This window comes from Crinia signifera, chromosome 11 (assembly GCF_055691185.1).
Source record: "Crinia signifera chromosome 11, ASM5569118v1, whole genome shotgun sequence".
NCBI classification, from domain to species: domain Eukaryota; kingdom Metazoa; phylum Chordata; class Amphibia; order Anura; family Myobatrachidae; genus Crinia; species Crinia signifera.
In genome coordinates, this window is record NC_139227.1 from 54780330 (window position 1) to 54791724 (window position 11395).

Below are 11395 nucleotides of genomic sequence, written 5' to 3' on the forward strand. Positions count from 1 at the left end.
ATGGAAAGTGTACGCCCCAGAAGGTCACCTCAAACTTTGGCAGCCAGTAAGTGTCCTCCTGACCTGTTCATACAGTACCCCCAGTATCCACGTTGACGTGGAGTCTATTTTATCAAGTGTGGTGGGCACAGCACTTTATTGAAAACAGTCCACGGCTTTTTTTTTTAACACCCCCTCCTCCCCAGCGCAGTTAGCGTAGTTTCCCTGCAGCAGCCCTTCGTAGTCATGCAAATTAGCGAGTAACTCTCACACAGTGCAGGTAAACGCCAGATCCCCTGCGCTGGTGGATGGGTAATCATGCGTGTACAATACTGTATTGCACAGGGGCCAATGTGTTTTATTATTTTTTACAGGGCCAGTCCAGAACAGACATCAGTGGCTGACCACCCCTCCTCGTCCTCGTTACCCCTTTGAATACACCAGTCCCTGTGCTTCCATCCGCCATGAAGAAGGTAAGCATTGCTGCGCATACTGTACAGTATAGTAGGTGTGCGTAGCCCATTTTATTAGGGGGTGCACCATTCCAGGGGCATGTCAATCACTGGACATGTCCATCACCGCCTATTATTACACAAAATGCCACACACTTTAATGCCCATTAGAGATACTGTAATTACACACACAGTAATGCCAATTCCACATACAGTATTGTAATGCCATGCACAGTAATGTCCATTCCACATACTGTAATGCCACACACAGTAATGCCCATTCCACATAATGCCACCCAACATACTGTACAGTACAGTAATGCCAATTACACATACAGTAATGCCACACACCATAATGGCCAACACTCATACTGTAATGCTACACACAGTAATGACCATTTTACATAATGCTACACACCATACTGCCCATTACACATTATGCCAGGGCTTGACCAATGTTTGTAAAACAGGGATAATAGAAAATGTGCGTTCCAATGGTGCACGTCAAAAATTTACACCGTAATGCCGATTACATGTCACACAGCCAATACATACTGTAGTATACCACATGCCATAATGCCCATTACACGTTATGCCACACACTGTAATGCCCATTGCACTGCAAACTGTGATGCCCTCACTGTGATGCCCATTACATGGTACACCTCACACTTCGTAATGCCTATTACATGTCACACAGACATTACACATTATGCCTCAGACCGTGATGCCCATTCAACATTAAGCCTCACACCGTGATGCCCATTACACATTATGCCACACACCATGCTGCCCATCACACATAATGGTACACACAGTAATGGCCATTACACAGAATGCTATACACTATAATGGCCATTACACATTAGGCAACATACTGTACTGTATTGCCCATTACACATTATTTGACACACATTATGCCACACACCGTAATGCCCATTACATACTGTACTGTACTGTACAGTATTATGCCACACAACTGCGGCTTACCTACAGTGCATTCTCATTGCTAGATGTTACATGCTTGATGCCAGGGATTTATTGCTCGATGCCAGGGATTACATCTTATTGCCCTGGTCTACATGCTCCATTCCAGGTGTCTCATGCTCGTTGCCAGAGGGTGTGAAATGCTAATTGCCAGGGGGGTGGGGTGAACTGCTCATTTCCAGGGGTAACATGCATTTTACCAGGGGTTCCATGCTACCTGAGAAGGGGGTGGTTAAATGCTAATTGACAGTGGAAGTTTCATGCTCATTGCTTGGGGGCACACTGCACACACTTTCGGAAAGCATTAAGCACTCTTCGTATCAGATACAGTACCTGCCGGAGCCGCAGCCTTCTTCCTTTTTAAACTGCATTGCCACATGCCAGAGCCACAGCAGCCTCCTTCCCTTTTGAGCTGCTGCGTATGCTGCACGTCATTTTTGTAAAGCCACCCCCGCCCTATTTACAGTAATAAGAGTACGGTAAGTTTATTAACAGTAAACAGCACTTGTTCTCATTTTTGACATTTTCCCACAGTGACTCCAATTGTAGACCAGGGCACCCTTCCAGCCCCCACCGCCTCAGCCGCTCCATCTGAGAGTAAGTCCTGTCATTTCTTTATTGAGTTTGTGTTTTTTTTTTCTTTCTCTCCTACTGTAATTGTGTCTCTTGTTGGCGTGCCATTGGCCCACGCTGGTAGCGTGGGCCAATGGCAGCCTAGCGCAGCCCTGCGTAGTCAGCGTTGTGTCCATGTCAGGGGGGTGGGGGTGGAGCGTTGCGCCAATGCCTCTGATGCACAAAAGGAGGCAATTGCCACTGGCAGTACTAATGTACATCCGGTACTGCACTGGCAAATGCCTCCTTTTGAAACAACCACTATCCAGGGCAGCCGTAAGCAGGGAATGCGCAGCGGTACATTACAGTACAGTATGTGTCTTATCCACTTTGGAGCAGAGTGGATCATCTAAAGTATAGTATGGCGGGCGCAGCACTTTATAAAATTCAGTCCACGCCTTTTTGTAAAGCCACCCCCGCCCTATTTACAGTAATAAGAGTACGGTAAGTTTATTAACAGTAAACAGCACTTGTTCTCATTTTTGACATTTTCCCACAGTGACTCCGATTGCAGACCAGGGCACCATAACAGCCCCCAGCGCCTCAGCCGCTCCGTCTGAGAGTAAGTCCTGTCATTTCTTTATTGAGTTTGTGTTTTTTTTTTCTTTCTCTCCTAATTGTGTCTTTTCTTGGCGTGCCATTGGCCCACGCTGGTACCCTGCGGGCATTCTACAGGCCCCCCCACCAATTGTTAATGTTGATTTATTATGACCAAAGGACAATACTGTAAGTGAAAAGCCTAGGTTACGTATTATGTCCGTAACCAGCGTACCTTTTATACCTACAGTAGGTACAGTATGTGCGAACAAATCGTGGCGCAGCGTAGCGTACCTTTATTGTGTATTATACACCAAAGAACCAATACCTTAATAATAGATCCCTTCGCAGTACTCTGTCTCTAATCTGCGAATACACCTTTAAGGACAGTGTCCGTAATATACCTTATCGCTATACAGTATGCGAATAACAGACGAGACCACAGTATAGAAGTAAGGAGATAGAAACTCCGTAAATGATGTACTGTATTGAAGTCCCTAATGGACAAAAGGGGGTTACAGGAATAGGAAATAACAGGTATAACAAGTAATACAATAGTCTAACAATGAGTATAATAATCAAGCTCTGCTAGGGGAAGAAAAACAGACACAGGATACAATCAGCCAACAATACACCGTTACACGTTATGCCACACACCGTAATGCCCATTGCACTGCAAACTGTGATGCCCTCACTGTGATGCCCATTACATGGTACACCTCACACTTCGTAATGCCTATTACATGTCACACAGACATTACACATTATGCCTCAGACCGTGATGCCCATTCAACATTAAGCCTCACACCGTGATGCCCATTACACATTATGCCACACACCATGCTGCCCATCACACATAATGGTACACACAGTAATGGCCATTACACAGAATGCTATACACTATAATGGCCATTACACATTAGGCCACATACTGTACTGTACTGTATTGCCCATTACACATTATTTGACACACATTATGCCACACACCGTAATGCCCATTACATACTGTACTGTACAGTATTATGCCACACAACTGCGGCTTACCTACAGTGCATTCTCATTGCTAGATGTTACATGCTTGATGCCAGGGATTTATTGCTCGATGCCAGGGATTACATCTTATTGCCCTGACAGCAGCCTCCTTCCCTTTTGAGCTGCTGCCATATGCTGCACGTCATATCGCACACTTACTGTACTTTACAGTAATAACCATACAGTAACTAGTGTATTACAAGTAATAATAATAATACTACAGTAATAAAAACTTTATTTTTAAAGCATATTTTCTCATTTTTCCACAGTGCCAAGGGTACAAGAGGACGAGGCAGCCTCCACCCCTCATCCAAATCCACCCATGGATAGAGGTAAAGTACAGTACAGTACAGTATACTGTAGTAATAGTAATGCTTACTGTACTGTAAAGTACAGTATTCAACATGTACAGTATTTCTGTTCTAAAACTGTACATTGTTTGTTTGTTTATTTTCACAGAAGAATTAAGAAGAGCGGTGCAAATTCTGCAGGGAATAATAAATCATATTTTCAATTTATTATTACGATTAATATAATTTTTTTTTTTTAAATAAAAAATTTATGACAATCATTACTGTCAGTACGTTTCATTAAAGATGGTTTGCAGTTTGTAATTATTACAGTACAGTCTACTGGGCAGGTGTCAGTACAGTACATCTTTCCAAAACTTCTTTACACAGTACCATACAATTCGAATCATGTGTGGGGACTTCAAATACTGTACAGTATAATAAAAAATAAAATAAAAAAAACACAGCACATTAATTTAAACAGGACAAAGTCATACAGTATTTTAGGTACAATAATTTAAAGTACTGTTGGTCACAACAAAGCTTTTTGCAAGGCAGTGGCTGTCCTTTGTTCTCTATCCAAAACACGCTTGATTTTGCTCATTGTAGAGTGGCATGTGGTGGATAAGGGGAGAAGAAAAAAGAATAGCATTAGTACTGAATGGTCACAAGGGTTTCGGGGGGGGGGGGGGGGAGACATGTTGGCAGGGGAAGGGGATGGGAGAGAGATAATGTACAGTAAGATCATAAACGTACTTTTTTTTCCATTTCATTGCCAGTCCTTTGTTCTCTGTCCCAAACACGCTTGATTTTGCTCATGGTAGAGTGGCATGGGGAGAGAAGAGAAGAGAATAGCGTTAGTACTGAATGGTCACAAGGATGTCAGGGGGGGGGAGAGAGACATACAGTATGTTGGCAGGGGAAGGGGATGGGAGAGAGGGAGAGAGATACAGTATTGTACAGTAAGATCATAAACGTACTTTTTTTCCATTTCATTGCCAGTCCTTTGTTCTCTGTCCCAAACACGCTTGATTTTGCTCATGGTAGAGTGGCATGGGGAGAGAAGAAAAGAGAATAGCGTTAGTACTGAATGGTCACAAGGATGTCAGGGGGGGGGGGGAGAGAGACATACAGTATGTTGGCAGGGGAAGGGGATGGGAGAGAGGGAGAGAGATACAGTACAGTACAGTAAGATCATAAACGTACTTTTTTTCCATTTCATTGCCAGTCCTTTGTTCTGTGAGTACAGTAGATGCCAGTTTGAAGAGACGTCTCCAGTTGCTGTGCTACAGTAAGCACGTCCAGCGTGTAACTCTGGGCATCCGTAGCAATCCATTTAAAGTGTCCTTTATCTTTGTACAATCAGCTTTTGTAAGCTCAAATTTCCCCATGAGCCGTGTCACTATATCGAGGCGCAGATTTTCTGGGATTGCAAATTTATTACGTTGCCCATCATAATTGACCCGATTGCACCAATTCTTATACAGGTCAAAAGAAACATGCTCTTGGAAAATCTGTTGTGCATAACGGTGCATTTCCATCTTCGCTGCTTTAAAGAGAGTGTTGACACCCTCAGCTGTGATGACTTTGAGTGGCATGTCAGGCAAGGAAATCCCCACAGCGCACAATTCTTTGGGTATGCTTCTAGGTGTTCTTTCATGTAGAGGTGATGTTGTTTGATGTTGAGGTAAGGTTGCGACGATCATATTTCCAGGGGACAATTGGGATGATGCAACCATTGCAGTGTCCATGTTGTTAGAGGCTTGGGATGGTGCATTGTGTCTGTCAGCCAACCAGTGAGATGTCAGTGGGGTACTTGTTAAGTTGGTCTGACGTTGTTGTGTATCTGAAGCATTATGTGTGGCAGGCAACCAGTGAGATGACACTGGTGTTGTGTCCATGTTCACCAATTCATTTGGTAAAACAGTTTCTGTGTCCACGCTAGGGCTGGCCAATCGGTTGGATGAAGCTGGTGTCATCTCCAAATCAGAAAAGTGGAAAGATGTGGTTGGTTGGGTCATTTCCAAGTCAAAATCCTCTGTTTCAAATGCATCAGGGCAGTCAAATTGTGATTGTACTGGATTAGATGTTGTGGGTGTAATGGGTGTCCCTGTAGCAGCTTGCCATTGTTTGGCTTGAGCAAGCATGTCATTCAGACCTCCTGACAGCACTTTAATTTGTCCTGTCAGTACATTAATTTCCGCTTTCAGTTCATCCACATGTACAGACAGTCCATTGTTTTGGGTTTCCAGGCGGGTCATCTTGCCCAAAATGTCTCTCACCAGCCCTGTGCAGCTACATTGTGGTGGGTTGTGATCCAGAAAGTTAAGTTTCCTACGGGACGGTGATTGAGATTTTTGTTCAAGAGGTGTAATGTGAAGCTCCAAAGGGTGCAAGTCATTATCTACGGGAACTGACACATCTGTCACTGTGTTAATGTCTTGCTGTGCATCAGTGTTAATGTCTTGCACCAGACAGTCATCGTGAGATTCTCCTGTAGTCGCAAACAAAGACTTGTTCTTGGCCTTGGCATTTTTACGTAGTTTGACAACAGGAATATTTTCTTTTCCTGCTTTCTTCTTAACGATATTATTTTTAATGTTTGGCACTAATGCAGCCATTCTCTTGGGACATGCAAGTGTAGGTTCTCCAGAATAGAATTTTTTTGTTTTCACCATCTTCAGTAGGCAGTGCACTCTACAATACACAACAATAAGATTCAAGTTAATACAGTACATACAGTACAGTACATTAGTTACAGTACAATACAGTAGCATACAGTATTGTATTATGGTATTACAGTAGTGAAAATTAGGTACTTGTGACTTATTTGGGCGCCCGATTTTCTTCATCGCACCTAAAAATCGCGTCAAATTGCATCGCATACAATCATACAATTGACCCCATTTTTTATTGTATTCCCACCCTGATGGCTAAATGCCCCCATTGTTAACGCCACCCCACTTGCGCTCGCCACACTATATAAAATCAACTCCACGCCGACGTGGATTGTGGGGGTATGAAAAGGTCGGAGGACGCGTAACGCCGCCGCTCGCCACGCTTCGGGTTGGCGTTGATAGTGGGGTGGCGTTAACAATGGGGGCATTTAGCCATCAGGGTGGGAATACAATTAAAAATGGGGTCTGGGGGGCCATTTCACATATGAAACAGGCATCTGGGTACATCTGTACATACTGTACAGTATTAAAATCGCATCAAATCGCATCGCATGCAATACAATAGCATACTGTACAATGCAACAGCAATTTTCTCTTCAAAGGAATTTCAAGGGAAATCGCATCAAATCGCATGCTTAGGGTACTGGCATACAATTTCAACATTGGCTGCCCAGATACTGTAAGTCACAAGTACCGAAAATTATGTGACCGTACTGCATAGACATGAGCTTTTTTTTTCAATAAAAGGGATGAAGCGATAAACAAAAGTACAGTACGTTAACAGATGGGGCTTAGACAGACAGACTAGGAGGGGTGGAGGCAGGGGCGGGCTGGGCCGGGGGGCAGGGTGCCATCTGCCCCCCAGGCCTCTCTGGCAGGTGTGCTGCGGGCCGCGCCGCCGCGCCCGTTTCTGAGGCCGCATTGCCGTTTGTTTTTTTTTTCACTGCCGGCGGCCATGTTCCTGTGGTTTTTTAAATGATGTCTGAGGCCACAGCAACATGGCCGCCAGCCTCCACGGCTACAAGGAGGAGGGCTCCGGCCGGCAGCCTGTTCCCTTTTATCCCCAGTGGCAGTCGGCAGACGCTGGGTGCGGTGTGGACGTCATGACGTTGACGCCTCCCACCCACGCGTCTGCACTCAGAGACTGGAGGAAGGCTGGGGCCGCCCGCAGAGCAACTCGTGGGGGACGCTTCAGGAGGCTGCAGAGAGGGGAACAGAAATTTGTGGAGCCGCAGCAGGACAGGAGGAGCCTGGTCGAGGATAAAACACAGGACAGTAGTAAGTTAACATGATCTAAAACGACATACAGTATCTGCTGTGCTGTTTCATGTATATTAATAATAATGCAATGACACCACAGGCTGCTCCCCCTGTATAATAATTTGTGTCATGGCATTACTATTAATAATAGTAATGCCATGACACAAATTATTATACAGGGGGAGCAGCCTGTGGTCATGGCATTACTTTTATATTATACAGGTGGAGCACCCTGTGGTGTCATTATTATTGTACAGGGGGAGCAGCCTGTGGTGTCATGGCATTATGCCATGACACCACAGGCTGCTCCCTCTGCATAATAATAATGCCATGACACCACAGGCTGCTACCCCTGTATAATATACTGTAAAAGTAATGCCATGACACCACAGGCTGCTCCCTCTGTATAATAATAATGCAATGACACCACAGGCTGCTCCACCTGTATAATAATTTGTGTCATGGCATTACTATTAATAATAGTAATGCCATGACACAAATTATTATACAGGGGGAGCAGCCTGGGGTCATGGCATTACTTTTATATTATACAGGTGGAGCACCCTGTGGTGTCATTATTATTGTACAGGGGGAGCAGCCTGTGGTGTCATGGCATTATGCCATGACACCACAGGCTGCTCCCTCTGCATAATAATAATGCCATGACACCACAGGCTGCTACCCCTGTATAATATACTGTAAAAGTAATGCCATGACACCACAGGCTGCTCCCTCTGTATAATAATAATAATGCAATGACACCACAGGCTGCTCCCCCTGTATAATAATTTGTGTCATGGCATTACTATTAATAATAGTAATGCCATGACACAAATTATTATACAGGGGGAGCAGCCTGTGGTCATGGCATTACTTTTATATTATACAGGTGGAGCACCCTGTGGTGTCATTATTATTGTACAGGGGGAGCAGCCTGTGGTGTCATGGCATTATGCCATGACACCACAGGCTGCTCCCTCTGCATAATAATAATGCCATGACACCACAGGCTGCTACCCCTGTATAATATACTGTAAAAGTAATGCCATGACACCACAGGCTGCTCCCTCTGTATAATAATAATGCAATGACACCACAGGCTGCTCCCCCTGTATAATAATTTGTGTCATGGCATTACTATTAATAATAGTAATGCCATGACACAAATTATTATACAGGGGGAGCAGCCTGTGGTCATGGCATTACTTTTATATTATACAGGTGGAGCACCCTGTGGTGTCATTATTATTGTACAGGGGGAGCAGCCTGTGGTGTCATGGCATTATGCCATGACACCACAGGCTGCTCCCTCTGCATAATAATAATGCCATGACACCACAGGCTGCTACCCCTGTATAATATACTGTAAAGTAATGCCATGACACCACAGGCTGCTCCCTCTGTATAATAATAATAATGCAATGACACCACAGGCTGCTCCCCCTGTATAATAATTTGTGTCATGGCATTACTATTAATAATAGTAATGCCATGACACAAATTATTATACAGGGGGAGCAGCCTGTGGTCATGGCATTACTTTTAATGTAATGACTGTACAGTACTTACAATACACCCACAGCTAGGGGATTTTGTACACAGCTAGGGGATTTTTTTTACACAAATACAGTATGACTGAGTCTGCGAAATAGTCTATTAATATGCGCAAAAATCCCCCCACCTGCGAAAAAATACGTTACTGTACAGTATTTACAGTATTACACCAACAGTATTTACAGTTGCACAGATTATACGAGAATACCCATAGTAGCAGCCTGCCAGTAGTAGCCCACCCTAATAGAGTATTGTCATCGCTAGTCGGGGATCTGCGGCCTATACACACCAGGCAATTTTAACACGTACAATATTCTAAATGGCGCTATCTCTACTGCACTGCACTGTACTGTATGTGGCATCCATGTTGATCCCTAAAATGGCGGAAAATCACGATACCACGTGATCCTATTGCTGTGACTTCTTCAATTACAAGTACAGTATGCGGGAAAAAATGCAAAATGATCCGTTATTTACGGTATTACAACAATATTACTGACAATACCCCAATCCAGGATTTATTACACATTATACGGACAATACCCATAGCGGCAGCCTGCAGTAGCCTAATAAAGTATTCTCATCACTAGTCGGGGAACTCTGGACCATACACACCAGGCAATTTTCAGATGAAAAAATCATGATACTGTATCACATGTGCTCCTACTACTGACTAAGCCTGCGAAACAGTCTGTAAACATGAGAAAAACACCGGTCCCCTCGTTTGAGGAAAAAATACGTGTTTTACGGTATTACACCAATGGTATTATGGAGAGAACTAGTATTTAGCAGCCTACAGTAGCCCACCCTAATAGAGTACTGTCATCGCTAGTTGGGGATTTGCGGCCCATACACACCAGGCAATTTTAACACATTGTACAATATTCTCAATGGCGCTATCTCTACTGCACTGCACTGAACATCAAAAATCACGATATCACTACTCGCTACTGTATACAGTTAGTCTGCGAAACAGACTCTAGTATTTACGGACAATACCCATAGCGGCAGCCTGCAGTATCTGAATACAGTATACACAGCAGGCGATTGTATACAGTATTCTGCACCGGGTGCATTTGAACAGTAGGGAAAAAAGGGAAACATCTTCATTCAGGGAAGGGTGGGAAACGAGCGCTTCCGCGCAGGGACCGTTTTGTAGTGCTGCTTACTGTATACTGTAATGCAGCAATCAGTGAAATGTACAAATGACTGTACTACTGTATAGTGTACTTACTGCTCCAGCGAGATGATACTGTACAGTACTCTTCTTGCGGAAGGAAGGCAGTATGATGGTAACGCTTGGTAGAACAGGAACGCAGCAACAACTTGACTTTGGATTCAGCAGAATGAATAGTCCAGGTGTACAGGTACAATCTCGTGCTTGTATACAGGCAAGAGATGAAGAGACGATCCGTAGCAATTCTACACGGTTTAGATGCAGAAAAACAAACTGGATTGTTTGACAATTTTAATATCTGTAGCTGAATTTATGCTGGCAGAGACAAAGGAAATCCTTCATGAAGCTGATAGGTGCATTTGAATTATGTACAAACAAAAAGGCAGACTTCAATTAACATATGACTGCAATCAACATCTTATTGTCTGAGGTGTCGGTCTGTGTCTGAGTTTGGAGAAATCTATTGTTGCGGAAAAAAAACGTTCTCTGTAGCGCAGTACAGTATGGGTATTAACTATCGTGTACATGGATGCCTGCCATTGTGAATTTTTGTTTGTGGAAAAGTCCGAAAGAATTTGATAAGCACCAACTACTGTAACTACAGTACCTGTATTAGTTTAAAAAAAAAAAAAGAACGTTTCAAAAATAAAAATATAATGTAACCAACTGAGGATCGAACTACTGATACTGAGATAGTGAAGCCGTGCCTCTACCAGCTAGGCCACTATTGCCTGTGATTTTACTGCTGGCAGATGGTTAGCATGGCTTCTGCACCAATCACATACAGTTCATGACCATCCAGTACATCACTGCGGCTGCGAATAAAAGAAAATAACT

General features: G+C 43.7%; 1 protein-coding gene across 1 annotated transcript; it reads left to right on the plus strand.

Moving 5' to 3' along the window:
- On the plus strand, positions 1–4149 carry LOC146045046 (uncharacterized). The gene is made up of 5 exons (XM_083163740.1): positions 1–46; positions 354–452; positions 1953–2015; positions 2530–2592; positions 3869–4149. Exons 1-5 carry the CDS (start codon positions 1–3, stop codon positions 4147–4149), a joined length of 552 nt encoding a protein of 183 aa, XP_083019866.1.
- Positions 4150–11395: the final 7246 nt, after the last annotated feature.